The 22,553-nt window shown below is 36.5% G+C and overlaps 2 protein-coding genes and 1 non-coding gene across 13 annotated transcripts in view; all 3 read right to left on the reverse strand.

Annotated features, from left to right (window-relative positions):
• The window catches only part of LOC128877167 (solute carrier organic anion transporter family member 5A1), a 49,164-nt gene extending 29,429 nt beyond the window's left edge, over positions 1-19,735 (reverse strand). For 2 of the 3 annotated variants that reach the window (XM_054124238.1, XM_054124235.1), the window contains exon 1: positions 17,936-18,479. The gene's annotated coding sequence lies outside the window, so the exon portion shown is untranslated. Of the gene's footprint in view, positions 1-17,935; positions 18,480-19,668 lie in introns of those variants that run through there. The other variant, XM_054124237.1, reaches the window with a different exon arrangement.
• Positions 18,856-18,927, reverse strand: Trnap-ugg (transfer RNA proline (anticodon UGG)). Its single transcript has one exon. It is a non-coding gene; the product is annotated as a tRNA-Pro (tRNA).
• Positions 19,736-20,086: 351 nt separating the features above from the next.
• The window catches only part of LOC128876350 (solute carrier organic anion transporter family member 4A1), a 44,986-nt gene continuing 42,519 nt past the window's right edge, over positions 20,087-22,553 (reverse strand). For all 9 annotated transcript variants that reach the window (XM_054122649.1, XM_054122651.1, XM_054122650.1 and 6 more), the window contains one exon: positions 20,087-22,527. In XM_054122649.1, coding sequence (XP_053978624.1) covers positions 22,326-22,527 — 202 coding nt within the window. In that variant the 3' untranslated portion in view covers positions 20,087-22,325. The remainder of the gene's footprint in view (positions 22,528-22,553) is intronic.

Below are 22,553 nucleotides of genomic sequence, written 5' to 3' on the forward strand. Positions count from 1 at the left end.
TTAATTTCTAAACCTATTCATTTATCCAAGAATTGAATTCAAAGCTCCTTCTATAGTACATTAAAAAACACGATGTTCCCTGGTTTGCTATTCAGATTGATTCCTCGAATAGTTCAGAAAACGTGACCACCGATCTACGGAGTATATGTATGTAATTCGAACAGGAAACCTTTATTGGCCGTTGGATAACCATCTACGACTCTTGAAAGAATCTACGAACCCCCAGGATCGTGAACCGTCGTTTTTTACCAACTTCCCTGGGCATATACTAAAGAACTAAACGATTATTTGAAATGCTGTCCGTGTCTCAGATCGTGAGGCGTCTGGTCTATGCGAACCGAGTCACTACGCGGGATACTAAAAGCTGAACTCTTCGTGTAAACGATCCGCTTGATGCGGCTCTAAATATAAATCGTTCCTTGAGAGGCACGCACTCCGATGACCCTGCGCCGCGCCGGCACAATTACATGGATTACTGAAATCTCTTCGTTAGCGACGGAGGTGAAGCTATTCTATTAGGTAACGCGGACCAGATTTCACGATTTATGGAAATTCAAGCTTCAACTTGGCTTATCCCGCGTTCACGTGTTCCGAGTGGACGTCTGCGAACGTTCAGTAATGAATTTGTATCGTCAAGTAGGGACATTAGGAGGTTTTTTTTACAAGCGAAGAATTTACGTAAATTTTGTTTAACTTCCAGAATATTTTAGATATGATTTAAAGCACATTTGATGATTTTTTCAATTTATTTCACGTAGAAGTCTTGGAGATATAACATACATAAATTCTTCTGTGTAAAAAAGAAATCTCTCAAGAAACATTAATTGAATACTTGGACTCCTAATGTGGTTTATCTATTTAAGGAGCTACTTCTTTCTTCCGAGTTAAAAAGTTCACACTTAATCATTGTAACGACAATAGTATATTCGACAAGATTTTCGATCCCTCGCTAAGTAAACGAGGCACGTGGCGAACATAACCGTGTTGCATCAAATCTTTCCACTGTGTCGTTCTATTTGTAAAGCAATCAATAGAATCGTACTTCCGTACCTGTGTTTGCACACGTGCCACAAATCGTTCTGGGCTTAATGCTTCGCGGCCAGCGACAAAACGGGGAGCGCGGGATCTCATCGAAGGAAATTACGATAGGAGCTGGACACGAAATACCGGGCGAACAATCGGGTTTTTCCTTCATTTTTCCTGCGGCGTATCGACGGGCGCTCGTTACAGTCGATACGTAGCGGTTTCGAGGGGGCGATTAATCGATCGTGGGAAATTTTGTTCGTTTCTTTCCACGATCATTAGCCGCGCAATGAAACACTTCGCGCCATCGGGGCTCGTCGTGAACGTTTTCTTGGGACGGATCGCCGCGGTTTTGTCTTTTTCATTGCGCAATAACTACGAGAGCGCGGATTTCTGATTCATTCTTGTTTCTTCGTTCCCTTGTTAAAGTCAGCTATGGTACCGTGAAATGATTATTAATGCGTTCTGCCTGCAAACAAATGGCAATTACCGAGCCGATATGGCGAAACGGTAATAATAGCTATGTAGTTAATTACGGCTTGGACAAGCGTAATTTATTTTCATGTAAACGCTTCGATCGTTGGTTTACAGTCCTCGGTGTGATCAGTTTACGTAATGAGTTGTGAAACATTTTTAATTGGGGAACGGGACGCTCTCTTCTTTATTATTTATTTACGATTGAATTTAGAGTAGATTTTATAATTATTAACGACGACGTTCTTTTTTGTAGTCTTAATAAAAAAATATGATTCCATCTAACAATATTGCAATAACCTAGAGATGTAAGAAATCATTAAAAAATGATACTGACAAAAAGTTTGTTCGATAGGTATGCCTCGCTATGTGTACTACTGAAGTGTAATTGAAATTAGTAGATTATAATAATCCACGTACAAAGATATATGTTTTACTGCTTCCCACGATTGAAAATTCTAAAAATGAGAAAAGGAAAAATAAAAATAAAAAAAGAAGCCAGTCACGTGACCACGATCACGCTATAATAGAAGTTGACGTTTCACGAAAGATATTCGAACGAATTTGTCACTCGGTCCGGTTAATACGTGGAACGAGGTGATCAGACACGACGTGGAGTTCGAAACGAAGGATATAACTGTAAAGTGATTGGCCACTCGCTTCCGTGTGACGTCGTTATCGAGGTCGATGATTCACGAGAGAAAAAAAAGAGGAAAAAAACACAGGAGAGAAAGAAGCAACAGCTGACGTAAAATAAAAATGTATGTTATCAGCCCCTTACACAGTGACTTGTGTCGTTGATCGGTGCAAAAGTGTCGAGAGCTCGTTTCGAAGATTTCCCGGATGAACACGCGCGAGAAAGATAGCTAGAGACCATTCCGGATGGCGTTGATCAATGATAAAATAAAAACGATATTGCTGAACTTCCTGGGTATCGCTTCGATTTGTTTTATCTGTCTCGTGCTTGCGAGTACATTCATGAGTGCATTCTTCTATTTTACAATTCGTTATTTGATTTTTATGAAGGGTAGGTGCAAATGGAATATTCAAACCTTTCTCTATTTAAAATAAATTTAATAGTGTCTATACGCGAGTGTAATCTTCTATTTGAAGATTCATTTTTGTTTCTAGAAAAGCTACGTAAAATTGAAATATTCAAATCCTCATTTTTCAACAAAAATTTAATATCGATGCCTGACGTGTGAAAGTCACTCATAACAAATTATATAATTTCCTAACAAAATACTTTAGAAATACAAATCAAAAGAAACACCAACGCGTATCCTACTATTAGGTAGTAAAGTCGGGGAAGTAATGTCGTTTTCTTTACATTAAATTCAAACAGATTTTTAATAAATTTCTATTTTTAATCAGTTATACAATCGCCATCGTTATCAACGGCCTTTTGTCATCTATTGTGCAAATTTTCAATGCCAGATCGATAAAAATTAACCGGTCGAGTGATAAACAAGTAGTTAAAAACGATGTTACTTTCCAGTTCACCTAATAATATAGAATTTTTTCGTGATCGCTTCCTTTTTGCAATTTTTAACTCAGGCCCCAACAAACTCTCAAGAAATACGAAAATAACCAAGGATGAAGGATGAATGAATCAAACTGTGACCGACAAGAGTACTTTCCCCTTTTCGATTCAATAACAGCCAAGAAAGTAAAAACCCATTCTTGAACTTTTACTTGTTTTCTTTTTCGTACGTGGGACACTCCATCAAGGGTTTTCGGTGTCTTTGGACCCGCGCCAAAACGGTCCGTATAATGCTGTTACAATGCTAATTCCCGATCGCAATGTCTTGCGGTGCCAGGCGGAATTATGCACCGTGCTCTGCCAACCTTATAATGCTTTATAGGCGTTCGAACGCGGCGAGCTTCGCTTATCGTATCGACGTCGATTCAACGAAAATACTGTTGCATTTACGTTGTTGGCTACCTTCGTTATAGAATGATGCAGAGGAGCCGCGATATTAACGTACGCGACAGAATAGGGTTGGATTTAATACTAGTCTATCGTTGGAATATCGACCCCCTTATGGTGCAGACACCCGCTAAACGTAAATTAAATCTGTTCTGTACGGTTGAGACAAAACGGGAAAATATTAATAGTAATTCATACCTGCGCGTAGCAATAAAAATGTGTTGGTATTACTCCTCAATTAATTTATACGATATTAATTCATGCACGTATTTAATTTTCCAATATTTTGAACAGATATATTACTATTTACATTTTGCAAATTAATTGATACTGATATTAATAACACCGTTTGTTATTTGCACGCGCTCTGAAAATATTTACTCCGCGTATTTCCTTTTCAAAATATTTTTATTTTGTTTAACGACTTTGTTTACCACGATGGGAAAATACGAGTTCAACCATACACGATACAGCAAATGCGTAAAAGGGCGAAGTTCATTGCCGGTTTGCAACCTAACCCTATTCGATACGTTTTTTTTCTGAAAGTTACGAACTTTTTTCTGAAAGTTATGGATTTTCCTATCTAATATTTTACACATCTCTTCGAACAGCACTCCGATAGATTACCGTTCACCGTTGTTTTCGAATTGTTCTGATCAATTTCCAGGCTGGCAATTCATAAGAGGAATCGGAATGAAACTAAATATTTCAGGCTGTTTGCTTGCTCCATCAGCGGCAAATTAAGCGAAAACGATCAATATTATACGACACACTCGACGAATACGCTCAAAGCAATCTATCCTTCGACACTTCAATTCTTCCATTCGCTAAGATTGAGATCTATTATAACGGATAAGGTGAAATAGTTGTTGCATAAGTGGTGGATGCGGGGCTCTTGGATCGCGATCAAAGAAATATGCATATAGAGTATATGTATACTTTACTTAAAAAAGTATATGACGAGGATCGCTGGTACTAAATGAACCAGAGAAAACTAACGAAGTAAATTAAATGGATTTATTTAAAATCTACCAAATAAATAAGAGAAATATACTAAAATGATCTTAATGAATTTAAGGTCGTTTCTCTATCGTATATCTACGTCACTATATCTTCAAGCTGTTAGATAAGGAAGAAAAAAATAATAAAATTGAATGAATTTCACTTTAAATAGGTTACGAAGATACTAATAAATTACTAAAGATACAATGACAAAACCAAAAAGAAAAGATGAAATATAAATAATCTAAAAATAAGTTGATCCATTCGACACTACAGTAGTCCTCCGATAATTTAATCACTGAAAACATACGATTGCTCGAGCGAATTTTCATTGATAATGTTTCATTAATAATAATTTGTTTATGTGTGCGCAATCACGTTCATTGATTAAGGGTCGAAGCTGTTCTCGATCGACCTTTGCGGAGAAAAAAATGTCGTTGGTTCGTGACGTCCTCTCGTTTTAAAAATAATTCGAGCCGTCGAAGAATAAGGGTAGGCGGATCGCCTCCCACGTGATTTTACAAATAAGGAGAATCTCAACCCCGAGTGTCCTCTATGTGCACACGTGTGGAGTGCCACACACGTAGCGACCTTCTGTTTGGTCCAGAACGCGTCAAGTGTTTCGAAATAATCTTAATTCGGTACTGAAAAGTTGTACAAAGTACGCAGAATGTAATGGAGATCTGTTTGGCACATCTTCCTCAATAAAGACAACAAATTTGTGCCTATTTTTAAGAAAAATTTAAAGGCATAGTTGAATTTTGATGTATATTTATTGAATTATATATGTACCATTTTGTTTCACAACCTTTCCACCTTTTAAGGAATGTACACATGTTATTTGTTTTCAGCTATTCTGATATATTCAGATGCTGTGCCACCTACTAAAAATCGGCATGGACTTTCCAGACAGCCTAATACTTATTATTTCTTTCCTCTTGAATTAATTATTCTTTAGAGTTACAAAGGAATTTAATTTATTTTATGGAAAAAAACTTCTAACGAAGAGGTACAAAGTCTTCAACAAACATTTGACAACATCCTCGCACAGTTAATAATTATCGTTCAAACAAGTGCGTTGTAGAAATCATAGCGTGAAATGCGATGACGTCCGTGGACCCGATTATGCAACGCCTAGAGGAAGAACCGAAATGAAAAGCCGCTGGACACTCTCTCCTATCGATTCGATAACCGATCGACCTTAGCCTCCTTTCACGCTGGAATGGGGAAATCGTCAATTATGGCAAACTTGTACTTTCTCCGTGTGCGTATTACGTGGCCTGTTATATAGCACGTATCCGAACGTAACACATGAACGGTACGGGGAAGCTGGCCGTGTCGATTCAGTGTTACCGTGCGTCTAAATGAAACTCATGAATATTCCTGTTCAACCTTATTTCGTTTCAGGGACGTCGCCGCCGAGGTGATGGAATTCCGTGAAACCTTCGCACAGCCGCCGCGGACGAGGATAGATCTAACAGCTTACGGAGTTTTCTGTTTAGCGAAACCGTCCTGGCGACCCAATTCGACGACTGAACTTGGAACCCGTGAATAGGGTCCAATTAAAGAACTAAACTATTTCAATTTTCGTCTTCCTTCCAGTGGACCCGTGTAACTTTTAAATCACATGCTAATATATCGACATTTTACCAAATAATTTTAGTAGTTTTCGCAAGATGACGTGTACATCTCAATCATATAATGTCTCTGATAACTAATAACAATATTGATGACGATTAGCAGCACTATCAACTTGATATATCAAAGTAAATGCATTGCAAGTTATCTGCAGACAAAAATTATCTGCTGCTGCTGAGGATTAATAGAAGGTGTATGAAGAAATGGTACTTATGAGAAAACATCGTGCATTCGATGATTGAATTAATTTGTTTAATAGAACTATCGTCATTCTGCAAACACAATAAACGTTTCAATCGACTATATACCGACTATGAACAGCAAATAAATGTCCTAACACAGATTCGTCCACCATAATAAACAACAATGTCCCCCAAAAAATTTCAAAGCTCCAAAAATTAGCCCGTGGAAGGTTAATAGAAGGTGTATGAACAAATGGTACTAATAAGAAAGCATCGTGCATTCGATGATCGAATTAATTTGTTTAATAGAACTATCGTCATTCTGCAACCACAATATACGTTCCAATCGACTATATATCGACTATTAACATTAAATAAGTTTCCAAACACAGATTTCGTCCACTATAATAAACAATAATGTACCCCAACAAATTTCAAAGCTCTACGTGTTTAATTCTGAATACAAAAAAACCTGCAGATCCTCAATCATAGATTGAACGACAGTGGTTGAAAACCTACATACTAGAATACGGGAAAAGCAAAACTAATTTATTGTTAACGCAAAGCTAATCTCGTAGCTAACAGAATCCCGTAACTCAAGCGAATAGTGTAATCAAACACGAAGCCTGTCCTCTAGCTGAGCGACTAATGTAATCAAACGCAAAATGTATTCATTATCTATACTCACTCACTTCCGTTTGATTACATCTAAAAGTGAAAAAAGAAACCAAAATGGTTTTCAATCATAAAAAAAAAAATTTGAAATCATCTATGGGCAAAGTCCAAAAGTTACGTAAAACTGCTCCTAACTATGCCAGACCATCGTCATCTTCACGCCAACGCGGAAGCGTTTCCCATTCATCGGATTTCAGCCTCGATTCAGTCATGCGAGCAGTGCCGGATGTTGTTGGCGGTTCGAAAAAAAAGTTCTATTCACCGTGCGACAAGCGGCGAGGACTGGTTCGGAACGGGTCATCGCGCAAAGACATGGGAGGAGTTTGCGAGAGACCCAGTTCAGGTTGTCTTGAGGCTAATCACGAGTAATTAACCGAAACGAGGTTAGGATATTAAACTCACGTGGATCGCGGCTCGCATGACGCAACGGCGTAATGCTTTCCGTGTGCACACGTGTATCTGGAACGGGGTACGCTTCCGAGAGCACGTCTCGAGCAATTTATCAAGAATTTTTATCGGCGATGGAACGCGCTTCGATGGGAACGCGTTGGAGACACAAGAGGAACGCGGATCGATGAGAATTTGGTGCGGACTGGCTTCATTCCCAGGAATTTTCGCGCGAGGTAAATTCACGTTGGGAATTTACAAACTTGGGCAATAGAAAAGTAATAGTGAGAAAAATGTTTGTTTTACGAGTTTGATGGAACAGAGGCGGGGAGATTAACCCTTTGCAATGCGAGCTCGAGGCTCCCTGTCGATAGGTAGGCGAGCAGGTGGTGGGGATACTTACGCGACTCTTGGAGAAGACTCATCGTATTTGCCAAAATTTACGAATGCTTTTCTATACATTTACAGTGGGTGTAGAAAGTATTCGTACACCGATCAATTTCCAAAGACATTCTACATATTCTCGGAAATCTCTAGAATAGATAGATTACAAAAAAAAATAGCTATTTATGTAAGTTGCGAAATTAACAAGAAAAAAACAATTAATCGATAGAGATGTTGAAGCAATAAATATTCGCACAACTGTTTAAAACTACTTTACTGGAAATATGATGTTTTATAATTCGTACAGAGCAATAAACTAATGTGTTTACGTTACAAACTCTACTGTAAATGGTTCGTCATAAGAATCGTATAAATACTTATTGCTTCTATACTTTTACCCACTTTTCGCATATTTTTTTGTTAATTTCACAAATTACATTAACTAGTAAATGTTGTTTGGACTATATCTATCTTCGAGACTTCCGAGAATATGTAAAATATCATTGATTACAAAAAAAGAAGTTAAGAAAGTACAATTTCACATAAAAGTTTTTTAGGAAATTGATCGGTGTACGAATACATTCTACACCCACTGTAAATGATATTAATTGAAATAACATGTTACTTTATTTTCTAATTATTTCAAATAATGCTGATAAAAGACGATTTCAAACAAATATCTAAATAATTCCACATTTGTAATCCAAACTCGAGAAGAAATAAACATACTGATATTATTGCAAGATACAGAAACTGACCAGTCTGTGTTAAATCTTATAATTTTGAGGATTAAATGTGAAATAATAGCTATTATTCCAAATAGTTTTCAGATAAAATTTGCTTCATTTGTCAATAAGACTAGATGGACTCTTGCATGGATCTAAATAATTCCACATTTGTTATCCAAACTCAAGAAGAAATAAATATACTGATATTATTGCAAGATACAGATACAAAGACTAGTCAGTGTTAAACCGTAAGTGTGTTAACAGTAAGTGTGTTAACAGTAAGTGTTAAACCTTATAATTTTGAAGATTAAATTTGGAATAATAGCTATTATTTCAAATAAAATTTGCTTCATTTGTCAATAAGACTAGATGGTCTCCCTCTTGATACCTAAACGACCACTTCCGAGATTCTGGATACCCACAGCGCCTTTTAGACAGGATTCACCGTACGTTCGATACATTTTCGATACAAATTCTGCAGAATCTTTCAAAATAACACTTTCTATCGAACCGTTTTCATCTATCAAGGCCGAAGTGCATCAGAAACCGATGCAGGAGTCTCTGAAGCGTATCTTTGTTTTGATTACTCGGTTCGCGAGCTTCCAAACGAACAGGAGCTCGGTCGAGAGTGAAACGCGAGATTGCTATAGAAGAATATCCCAAACAGTCGTTAATTACGATTCTTCGGCACTTGGTGAATCGAAGCGCAACAGTTTCAGCGCAGAAGAGGGCAGGCGTTGAATCGATTACCCGACGTGAGTATTTGCAAACTGCGAGAAACATTCTCGGCCACGTACCGAATAATTTATCCCGCGTCCGGCGGATTTACCAACGAGCTATAGAGAGCGCGATGGCTTTTACGATTTTAACGGAGCTTTTCGTCACCGACCAGCGGGTTATCGACACTGTGATGAGGGCTACTCTGTTCGAAAAATTGCAAAAGCTTCGTTCATCTCGACTGTCTACTTCACATTGATTAAATCTGTTTGCTTAGCTAGACTACGGTTGCTTATGCATTTATGATGTAAACTAATATAATAAGCACATGCTAAACATAACCAAACTGCACTCATGCAAAATGAAATAATAATCACGTGATATCTTAACGACAAAATTCACGTATTGATTTCAATACTTGTACTGCAAAATTACGCTTTACTTATGTATTAATATGTATTTAAATCTTGAAAAAAAAATTCTTGAATTTTGACTACAACTGCGCGTAGCCTCTTAAGACGAGGACACTCGATTCCTTCCTGTTCATTTTCCGCGACTACAACCGTAATTGTGTTTCTCCGCGCGAGTGGAAACCGTTATTCCCTTCGCTGTAATGTGTATCCGCGGTGGCTTGTGAAAGGAAAAGTCTGCGTTCCCTGAGCGTACTCGATTCCATAAAAGAGCACAGCCCTTGAAATTCTTTCTTGCAGCTTGGACCGATCCTTGTGATCGTATCCTACCGCAGGAAGATAGGCGTCAGGCTCGTAGGCGTCCAGTCCTTCAGGAAAACAACAAACACATCCACTTGTTTCTAAACGACGATCGCTTGGAATAATAAATATATTCTGCGTGAAACAACTGAAGCAACGTTTCGAAAAATACAGTTTACGAGATCGAGACAACTTTCGCAATGCACACTTTATGCACTGGATTCGTGTTTTACTATGCTTCGGAGCTGCAGAGGAAGCAAAACCTGTTTTCTTTATTGAGAGAAACGATGATGGTTTACGATCGCGTTACGGTTACGTTCAAGAAACCGTGCTATGATACGATTTACAAATCGTGATGACTTTTAGGAACGTATCGATTCAATCTTCACGATAATTATTACTGGACGGTCATAAAATTGGGTTTTTATACAAATCCATATTTTTATATACACAGATGAAGAATGGAAATGGAAATTGGAGTGTGTTTTCTGTTCTAAATTATTTAACGTGCATTGTATTTCTTACATTTTATGTTCTATGTATTTGTGTGCATCCTTGTATTTTTTTTGTATATTTATAATCATGAATATTTCTGCTTGAATTTTCAACCAAATTCAAATTTATTTGAATTATTCTACTATGCAGAGTAAATATAAACATGTAGAATAACACTACATTGTTATATTTTTATAAGGTAAATACCATCATAAATTGTATCGATCGTGTACAACGATTATAGGACACATAACACAAAATATGTATAAATTATTTCATCCGTTCTCCACTAAAGCAAGCTTCTATTCTCAGTAGTTTGTACCAAAGAAATTGAATAGGTTTAGGCGACTGGTTCAGGCAACTCTCTCCTACTTAACGATGCCATTAGGGCTTAAAGACTTTGTTTCAAATATCGAAACGAGTATTATTTCTGAGCGTTGACGAAGTTACGCGCTCATACGGCCCTCGAAAGCGATTCGACGGTTTTTCAAGGCAATAGTCGCGGCCGTCAGCTTTTAATAGTACTAATAAAACTGACTCGTCGACACAAATACTGCATGAACGAAAAAGACACCGTGTCTTATTTCCAGAAACGAGGAGACAGCGATAAATATTATTAGAGCCTGCTTAAGCTTTCAAGACTTCTATTAAAAAAAAAAAGACTATCAATTTTTACTTTGCAGGGGGAGACTACACGCGCACAAAATGAATCAATCGAATTAAGACATTAGTATGCAGAGGTAAAATAAATTAGAATATCATTTTATTTATATTTGTAGCTATGCAGAAAAAATCTATTAGCAAAGCAAAAAATAAACACACGAAACACTACATTAAACAGAGATTATTTAAACACGCATTAGATAATTCAATTGAAACTGTGTAAACTGTATTAAACGTAAGATTATGTATTTAAGATTGTTATGCTTGCATTTTCAAAGTGTCAAAATACAGCAGTTAGTACACACATGGCCATACATGTTGATCTCGTGTGTGTAATCTAACAATAAGTGGTTTTAATTTACAACTACGTGTGACTTTTTACGTCGTCATTTATGGCTTTCATTGTTCCAGGTATCCTGATCATTGTTCACTTTTCGTATTCGATATTATTTGGAAACCAGAAGATTTTGCAGGGGTAATTACGAGTGACTGATAAAAAAAAATAAATAAAAATAGATGACGTAGCTTGTTGGTAACGATATAAATTAAACGTAATTATTACCTTGAAAAAGTCTAGAAAATTATAGTGTCGGATATATTCAAACAGTTCCCAATATTTCACTCCAAAGAACATTCGTTTATAACGTAAAGCACAATTTCTGCTAGGCGCGTGCACGAGCAATAAAAAACACAATGAAAACACAGCATAGTAATACTGAAACTTGGCTCGTAAATACCCATGGGAAATGATTGTTCATTCATGTTTGTTTACCAAACTGTCGTAAAAGAAACTTATGAAACTATCATAAAAAAAAAGTTACGTACACAACGTGTCCGTTACAAAAGCATTATAAAATGCTTTTTAAACACTACTTTTATCATCGTGGAGAAAACACATTTCATTCAATAAATATGAATGCATCGAATAAATATAAACGCGCGTGAATGATTATAAATCTAGGCTGATTTTAATTACTAATAAATCTATCGTTTTTATAAATACAAATTCGTTTATCGTGGACAAGTGAAACAGTGATAAATAAAGGATCCCGTTACTTTTATGGACAATCAGTTTCCTATGAATGAAAATGTAAAAAGAGACGTATACATTATTTATATCAACGAGCAACATCATAAGCGTGCAGATTGTAAAGTGGGTTGCTCCTCGTTCCGTTGGCTTCTATACTTTTTGCATTGCAAATTATTCGTTACAACGTACACGTACTCTGATTGTTGCCCCGCGTAATTCAATTATCGCGCGGTAATCGTGAAAAGTAAATTCCTTGGTGGACAGATGGTTCGCGTGTAAACGTCCGCGAATTTTATAGCCGTCGGGAACTCGTATATTCCCAGCATCGAATGACAAGGATTCTCAGAAGCGAAAAGAAAGGGACGGATTCGTGTTTACGTTCAATTTTCTGGGACGCAGGAGGTCACTGGTTTTCTACAGGCTCACTATTCAATTCTATGTCGACAGATTTGTGAATCAACGGAAGGAAAATTTTGTTCTTGCTAATATAATTGGTACGCATCTACAGTTAGTGTAATAAGTATTCGCACAGGTTCAAATTCATACAATTTAAAATAAAACTAATAAGAAAAGAAATGAGAGGCTAACATTAAAAGTTCATTTAAAACTTTAATTTACGCAAATTCTACTTTAAAAATATGTAGAAATGTTGGTTAATTATTTCTTCCCCTAAAATTTATTAATAAAATAAATACACGAAGTTTTATTTTGAATTCGTTTCTGTACGAATACTTATTACACTGACTGTATGATTAGTTCCACAAGTTTTTGAACGTTGTCCAAGATAAATTCCAGGTCGTATAGTGAAGATAGTTTGTATTCCTAAAGAACGAAATTTGTGTGCAAGCACTGTTTTTATTGCTGAAGAAGCCTCGATGCTCCTTCTGCAAAGGGCACCGAGAGTAGTGAGTGATGTTTATTCCTAAAGAAGGAATTGTTCAAGAATGAATTTTATTATACCACATATGTTCGAAAGAACGAAATTTGTGTGCAAGTTGCGTGGACCGCACTGTTTTTACTGCTGAAGAAGCCTCGATGCTCCTTCTGCAAAGGGCACCGAGAGTAGTGAGTGACCACTTGACTAGAGGGCACCGGTAGACACTTGCTTGCTTGGTTTTTTTAAGTGCGTAACTGTCACTTCAGTTATTGCACTCATTCCATACATCATAATACAATTATTTCTATTTTTCCTGACATTACTTTGCCTTGCATAACTCCTTAATTTTGGCTTAGTTTGCGTTATCGTAACTCTGTACATTACATTTACGTTAGTCTTGTGTTTTGTACACGTCTGTTGGGGCCCACTGGCCCCCATCTAGCTGGGCTACCACCCCGGGGTTGCTAAGCCCGTACTGTAGCTGCACACTTGCATGCTTACAGCCTCTGAGGGCCACCGGTAGACACGAATGAGTATACCTGTACATAGCCGACGGAAACGGCACGTGTGCATCGTCTATTTCTTTCTAAATTGCTATCCAAGTTTATCGAACTAAATATATATTCGGTGAAGTGCCACTCAAGGACCACGGTTTCTTTATGCACTCGGATTACGGGTTCGAACGTGCATATAATATTATTTTCGAATATAATGGTCTTCACTTTGAATAGTAATCGCTATTTGTCGAAGGGAATTTCCATTGATGACCGGTATAATTTCGTACGTTTTCAAAAAGAGAAAGAAAACTGCGAAATCTGCGATAGCTTTTACGTTTATCGGTATTTTTTTGATAAGATTGACAACGATTACACCTCGCAGTGATTGGAGATTTTCTACTCGAATGTTTATTCGAAATGGCAGGAAGTATAAATTTTAAAGGAAATAAACGATGATTAAAAATCGTCTCTCTGTCTATGATGTTCGTTAAAAATTCATGCAAACCGCGCGTATTTGTATCGCAATTTTTCTTTCGCTGCGAAGATCCGAAAGTTTCTCCGCTTTCGCTCCTCGGGCAGGCGTAATACTCGCGTTTCGTTCCCGTCATTCTTCCTAATATTTTACCAGACTTCCCAGAGTGAGATATCCGCTCCATGGTGTAGAGTAGTTCGTCCCGTAAAGACAGAACTTTTTACGAGCCCCGTTGCCCTAACTTCACAGACGCGATGCGCGTTGGGTTGGTCAATAAATTCGTTTGTGAACTGACAACTACTTACACCGCAACGGAATCAACTTTTCCACCGTCGCAGTTTCTCAACGTTATCCAGGGAATAACTAAATATGACTAAGAAATGCTAAGAATACTACGAATTCGTTATCATTACAAATGCGACGAGTCGTTTAAGTGCGGATAAATAATACAAAAAAGAAAAGAAAAACTTTTATTTAAAAGTTCTGGGCATGTGGATTTTTTAAACGTGGACCTGTAAAAGCAATTTTATCCACTCTAGAAACCGGATTGGACCCGAACGCGAAACCCTATACTCGAATCTTGCGCGTCGGGCCAACATGGCGTTTTTACCATCGGTTAATTACCGGCGCACAAAAGTCATACCGTAACAGCTGCCTCGAAATGAACGTGTCTAAAGAACGCAGCCACCCTTTGTTTCGAGTACCAACGATCGTATGCCACAATGGTCACAATATTGGATAAAATTTAGAGGCAAATATATTTGTATATAAAAATTCATTTCGATCATCGGAAGATCAGATTCACAGAGAAAAATATTTTTACTTTGTATTTCAAATATTTGTCGACAACGAACATATAAATACATAAAATATTTGAAACTAAATCTCTACTATTAGGTTGTCCCAAAAGTTTCTTTCGCTTTATTAATAAGTAATACGTGCACAATATTTTATGTTTTATGTTACATTACTGAATTGTGTACGATTCACTTTGTTCCATTACTGTTACAACATGAATATCCATGAAATTAGATTGTCTATTTATATAAACACGACCACATAAAATAATTGAGTGCAACTCGCGAAAGAAACTTTCGGGACAACCTAATATTTACAAAGTCCTCCGAATAAAATACTATCTCTGTATACTTATTGCAAGGAATAAACGGTTTCAATTTAGTAACGCGCATGATTTCAAAGACAATGGACTATTTACTATTGAAACGATACTCTGTATTTTATTTTTATTTTACGTTTTTATATTTCATTTCACTGTTTTCATTTCCTGAATGGATAGTAGGTGTACATATCGATCGACGTTGGTAAAACTGAAAATCGAAAGTAAGCGTTCGAAGTTCAACGATAATGGCATTGATACGAAGAGCTGACGAACACAAAGAGCGAGACGGCCTGGCGGAAAATGGTATCATGCTTACAACGAAGCACAATGGTCAATTACAAGTTAAATGAACAAAACTGTGAAAGAAATTCTTTGTCTTTCTGGCACTAAAGTTTTATACTTGCTCGCCCGTTACTTTGGAAAACATCGTTTATCTCAACAATTAAGGTAATTTTACTTATTTTTTTTTTTGTAATAAGAATTAGTCATTTTCATTTTTTTCCCACTGTTTTTTAAATTCTGTCATCCATTTCTAAAATTGACCATACGATGATCAAACGCTGATGGCTGACCATCATTGTTGGTCCAATGTTCATGTGTCGTAGCGCGACTAATTAAGCCGCAACACCGCGTCATCGGACCCGTTAATTGGTACAACGATTAAAACCATGGACGGACGCGAGGTATCGTTTTGCATAGGACAAGGTCAGAGTCCTAAGGACTGCAGCACCGCTCGACGACAGCGGGATTCCTTTCCGCCGATAGATTCTACGGATTGCCAACTGCGTAAAGTATGAAAAAAGATGTAATCGATTCCTATATTCATTATGCACACTGTCTATATATCAAAAAATACGAATGTTAAACTCTACGAATGACGGTATTTACTAAACGAGACAGGTGAATTATTAAATACAAGATAAATATATTTCTACACTTATTAATATAAGCACAGTATTCGTACACCGATCAATTTCCAAAAAAACTATGTGAAATTGTAATTTATTAACTTTTTCTTTTATAAACAATGATATTCTATATATTCTTGCAAATCTCTAGAATAGATATAGTACAAAAAAAATTAGTTATTTATAGAAGTTGCGAAATGAACAAGAAAAAACAATGAATCGATAGAAATACAGAAGCAATAAGTATTCGTACAAGTGTTAAATTTTTACCATTTCATTTAAAAAAAAAAAAAAAAAAAAAAAAAAAAAAGAAATTTGCATTAATTTATAATTAATTAATATATCGTGGGTTTTCCTTTTGATTTTATAATTACTACAAATCTTCTAGCCATTAAGTTAACTGTCATAAATGTCGATTTTATTCGGAGTAGGAACTTCTCTCATTCCTTTATTAGAGCATTTTTTGTCTTTTTTGCTGGAAATTTAATGTTTTCTAATTCTCACGGAGCAATAAACTGATATGCTTATGTTTCAAATTCTACTGTAAATTGTTCGTCATAAGAACCGTGCGAATACTTATTGCTTCTATATTTCTACCAATGTTTCGTATTTTCTTATCAATTTCGCGAATTATATAAACTAGTAATTGTTGTTTGAACTATATTCTAGAAATTTCTGAGAATATGTAGAATATCATTGATTATAAAAGAAGAAGTTAAAAAACTACAATTTCACACAAATGTTTTTTGGGAAATTGATCGATGTACGAATACATTCTACACCCATTGTACATTTTTCTACCCCTTCATCTCTAGATTGTAGCTCCTACTTTGGAAAACACTGCTTTAGGTAATGATAGATCAGATTGTTCGGGGCCAGTGTCGAGGTCACTAAGTATGTCCATCAGTAACCTCGAGTTTACGTGAAATAACGCGCAATCCGTTAATATTATTCAAGCAGGGATTCCCGCTAGTTACTATAAAGCAAATATGATTGCCAAACGCCGAGATAGTAGATAGGAGAAAATAGCGCGTGCAAGCATTTTCCACAAAAAAACGTACAAGATAACAGAAACGGAGCATGTCAACACTTGAAACAGTTTTTAGAAACGGATAATAAAATATCAACGATTAACTACAGCCTCGTTCGCCGACTCGCACTCTTTCGCCGTGGTTCTACAACATGTAGCAATTCTCGTATCCGTGTTCTGGCACTGTTTCTTACATGGGAAATAACGTCGTCAAATTAAAACAAAATAAAATACGAAAATTGCTCTGCCAACGTCGGGGTTCAAGACCTCAGGTACAAATACGGACGCTGGGATGATAACGTTATCCATAGAATTATGGCACAGCTGTGTTTGCGCGTAAACACGAAGGAAACATTAACGAGACCTCGTCCGCAGAAGAAGATTAAAATTTTCGAGCCGACGTGTCTGTTGCCAATGGAAGCCAGCAACACCGAAAGGCTCCGTTTGCGATGTTTACCATTGGCGCGCACGTATACTGCGTAACAAAGATAAAAATCTGAGAGAGAAGTGCGATCCTCCAGTGTCTTGTTATCTACAAAGACAGGTCACTCGAGTTCGAGGGTTCCGTATGCAAGAAGAGCAACCAAAGATAAACGCACGATAGGAATCTTTCTCAACGGACGATACCTGTCCAGGAATCTCGCTGAAAGATTACGAAAAGTTTCTTTTGACCTATTTCCGAAGATGCTGCACTCCGCACCCCCCGGGGAGTTTTGGTGATTTGGAGAACGATTCGCTCGAGATCGAATCGTCTCGAAGATTCGTTTCGTAAAAATTCGGACAGATCTTTTCCCTGGCTCTCGTTCCGCGGGCCCGGAGTCTTGGAAAGTGGAATTCCGCGAAATTTTGTCGTCACCCGACGTAGACGTGTACGTTTCAGGTAAATCGAAAAAGGTCACTTGACTCCACGGTTAGGTTGGAAGTTTCGTAGCACGCGTAAACGAAGGACTCGAGAGAAGATGGGTGATTAAGTGGAATCTGTCGTAAACTCACCGAAAGGACGCTCGAAGCACCTCACGAAACTCCTTTGTATCCAGGGCAGTGAAAAATCCTCGTGGTGACACCGCGATTACCGAGTTTTGCATACATCTAAACACACTCATTAACACCAGCCGAGCACTAAGAACGAATTAACCGCGCACGCTTGCCTTGACCTCGCGATCTGACCGGTAGATCGGTAAGGATTTCACGAAAATCACATTGATAGCGTTCCGACCGTCAGCTTGCTTCGGAGATCATAGACCAGCTGTGTTTTTGCCCGACCATTGAGGATCCCGTGCATGCGCATTATCCTCGCCGCCATTTTGACTTTCTCAAGAGTAGGGAAACACACCGCGCGCTATTTAAAGATACATTAACCACGTGTTACACGAATTTTATTTTACCTACCCTGAACGACAATTATTTCTTCATTATTTATACTGACCGTATAGTCTTAATTATTTCTGCTTATTAATATTCAAACTAAACTCTGATACTGCTACTCTACCCCTTGGAATGACGATTGAAAATAATTAAAAGTCGATATTTATATAACAAAGAAATTTTCTGCTTGTAGGTTTTATCACCTAATAAATATATCTACTCGTTTATCGACATATTTATCAATTAGATGTACATGCCTCATACTGTAAAATCTTGTATCACGTTTCCTTCTTCACTTCATGACTAATACGAATTTAACATCAATATTCACTTGAATTTAGAGAATGCTGTGTATTTAATGATAGTTTCATTGTTTAGATAATGATGTGAGCGATCTAATTATGAATCAGAATCAAATGTTCGTAATACAAAATTTTCAGTTTTTTTCATTGGTTTATTTGCGTAGATTCTTTTTTAATGATTTCGTTGTATTCAATTGTAATAAAAAAATAAACATTGTTCCAAAACCTTACCAATGTAAAAAAATCGGGCCCCTCCGGGATTTGAACCCGGGACCTCCTGCACCCAAAGCAGGAATCATACCCCTAGACCAAGAGGCCTGATATTAGAACATTTAATAATTTATTATATTAACAACAAATTAAATGTTAACAATGATTTGAAAATGTAATTATGTGGAGATATATACAATATAATAATTAAGTGACAACAGAATCTGTTGGTCAATATTCAACAAGATATAAAATAGTGTGACGAAACTTAGTACTAACGTATACATTATTCTACATTACGCATAATTGTTATACAAAACTAAAATCTTGAACTTTTACGCATGCAAATGCATAAATATATAAAACTACCTTAAAAATCTTTTTCAACTGAATATACTCAGCGAGTAAGTACGAGTACGACTATTATAATCATACCAGAGGAAAGTTATTTGGTCAACAGAACTATATTTTCAATGCAGCTGATTGTTTATATGAAATTAAATGAATTAATCTACAGATCAGTGTGAAATAAATTGCAAATTCGGTGCAATTTTCAACAAAACATCCAAATTTGTCGTGGAATAGTTTTCACTACTGGTCCTAGATGACGCTACCTATCAGTATTTGTTGTAGCCTACTTATATTTTTCCTTTATTTACATATAAACATAATTTTACACCATGCTAAGCAAAGAACGATAAATGAAATAAAAGAACGATAAATTGAGCTCATAACCTCTTACAGACTAGAACTTGTCCAAAATACATTTTTTCAGTAACGATGTAACAACTGTAACTAATTGGTTTAAAACCTTGTTGTACAAAATAAGGGTTGGAAACGTTGACTCACCTGAATTTTAATGTGACATAACTCGTAATTAAGGGTTAGTTAATATTAAATGCAATAGAATAAACCGTTTGAATAAATTGTTCTATCGAGAAACGCGACTGGTGGCTCCACCTAGCGTCTTAAGCGAGAATAGCTTCACTAGCAACTAATACGTATTCCCGCCTGTTCCCGCCAAGTGAGATAATCAAAAGTGTCAATATATCGTTTATTGAAAAGCACTTGTACTATATAACTGATTTTATACAGTTTCGTTAAGAAAAAGTTCATCTAAATGGATAGTACAGGGTTCAACTTTTCCTGTGGTAAGTTTTTGTATTCCAACTTTGTAAAATTCAATTATTTCGGATGCACAATGCTACAAACTTCATGACAGGTTCATATAACCCATTACAAAAGCTACAAGAGAATGAAACTTGGGTAACGTATCGTACTGTCTTTATTGGCGACACGCGTAATAAACGTGTTAGACATATTATTCTTTCATAACAAAAATAATTACAATTAGAAATCGCACAAAATGCATCATATCAAATCCATGTAAACGACACTTCATGATACGCTCATGTATTTGTACATTTACACAAATGGCTACAACAAGCGTTCTGCTTTCAAAGTTCGCTACGATTATGAAAAATCTCCGATAAGAAATTCTACGACCAATCAGTGTTTTTACATGCTTTCTTGTATTAGAAAAGTGATTTTGAAAGATTCATTCTTGTTATATGTGGTGTCATACGAACGTTACTTTCTAAAAATCTTTGAATTGATAATTCCAACGCGATCGAATATCTTCAACTTTATCTTTCGTTTTATAAATAAGATAAATGAAATATTTTGTCAAATATGAAAACTTCGTGTAGTATAAAACCGCTCGGTCGAATATTCCTTGCATCCGTGAATGAGATATACATACGTTAAAGATGATACAATTACTCGTGTTACACATTCTTGCAATTACTGTATCTATTAGAAATATTAGTTTACGGTAGAGGTTGTTCGATCATCTCGAAATACTAATTTCTTTACAAAAACAACGACAATGCACATGCGTCACATCGACCTCGTAAAAGAAGAACTCTTCTACAGATGTCACTGCGAAGCAATAATTTATCTGGTCATGGTAACCATAATATAGTATTGATGCAAATTTTAATTTATTTGCACTTATATAAAGGTTTTTATATGAAAAGTAATTTCTTCAGTAATAAAACACTATTTTTTTATGTTGATACTTGATATGAATTTTTTAATTCACTTGGGGAAAATTAAGCCAGGACTTGCTAGAAAAGCCTTATGGAAGCTTTATTACCATAGGTTAATAAATTACTTCTCATATACAAATCAATTATATTGTATAAATACAAAGAATATCAAAATGGAGGAAAATTGTCTTTATCCTAAACGTCGACTATTATTATCCACGATAAATACACTTCTTTGATATTAATTGACCATGGGTAAATACCAGGATTATAAAACACTGTTATATCAGTTGAAATCACATTCAGTTTGGATATAGAGGGCGATATGATTTTACAATTACAGGTAAATCTGGTAGTTTTTCCTTTGATCCATTTTCAACAGCAACTATTAATTTCTACACAATATTACGGCGAGCGTTGTGATATATTAAGCTTATATGCTTAATTAGTGTTTTCTAACGATATCGTAATCAAAATCTAACGAATCAACTATGAGAAATGTGATAGTAGCTTATAACGAACGTCAAAAGGGACTACAAGTGCACTTGCCCATTATGTTTCGTAGTTGGTTCCTGTAATTTTCTCGTGAAAAACAAGAATATATTTTTTTTTCTTCGATTCTCCATACGGTATTAAAAAACATTATCTCGTTCTTTACAACGGTTCTGGCAGTGAGTGGCTCTTACACCGAGTACCTTACTTAACGCGAATCGTATAAAGGTAACTGTACAATTTTTAAATAATTTTTGATAGTAATAAAGGCTCCCTCGCGCTTTGTCGAGTATTCGTGCATCGTTCTCCCATGACTGTGCAAAGTCTGTTTTCATTTATGCTTCGACAATAGAGAATTAAGTATACCGTTTACAAATTATCGTCTTACGAATAAAATACCATTTTCCCCATGATTATAAACAATTTGCCCTAGGAGATAAAAATATTAAATAAATACCCGGCTATTTGCTCTACATCGTACTTCCTCCTAACTAAACTACGTAATATAGACAGATATTAAATACATTCAACTATGCACTAAAAATATCTTGGATAACCTCTCAGTAAAAAAAAACAAGTGTCTACCAAGAGTCGACACCCATTCGCAATCCTTTATTCTATGCTTTCGTAAAAGGTCTCGTCGTTGTCGATATCAGATTTCACCTTAACTGACTAGCAGACACAATCATCAAAGTGTTTTTACACCTTGCCCCTTGTAATTTTATCTTCATTTAAACATTTAGTAAACCGTTTCGTTATGCATATCTGGAACGAAATCTTTCAGATAGAGTTACGCCTAACAGGATTCCATGTCGAGAGTAGCCGCGCGGTAGTTCGGGATAGATGACCTTGAGCGATCGATTTAATGTACTCGCACTATTCGCGCGCGTTATTCAAAAGTTCTCAGCGGATCAAGTTCATTTGAAATGTTTTCACAGTGAAACAAACGGAATGTGGTATCGTTTATGGTTCGATTATGGGATTTATCGTTGCAGGTGTAATTGGCGTTTCGTGGGATGTGTCGTTCAGCACTAACGTCGTCGTGGGCTCTTCTCGTAAATTCTGATCGGCTCCCTTGCCACCTGGGGGAATGTACGTCCACCACGCCAGGAAGAAGAAGAGGAGGGAAGCTGCCTTGCCGATGAAAGCCAGCGCCAGCATGTACCTGAAGAAAAAGGTACTATTAGTTAC

The sequence above is a fragment of the Hylaeus volcanicus genome, chromosome 5 (assembly GCF_026283585.1).
Source record: "Hylaeus volcanicus isolate JK05 chromosome 5, UHH_iyHylVolc1.0_haploid, whole genome shotgun sequence".
NCBI classification, from domain to species: Eukaryota; Metazoa; Arthropoda; class Insecta; order Hymenoptera; family Colletidae; genus Hylaeus; species Hylaeus volcanicus.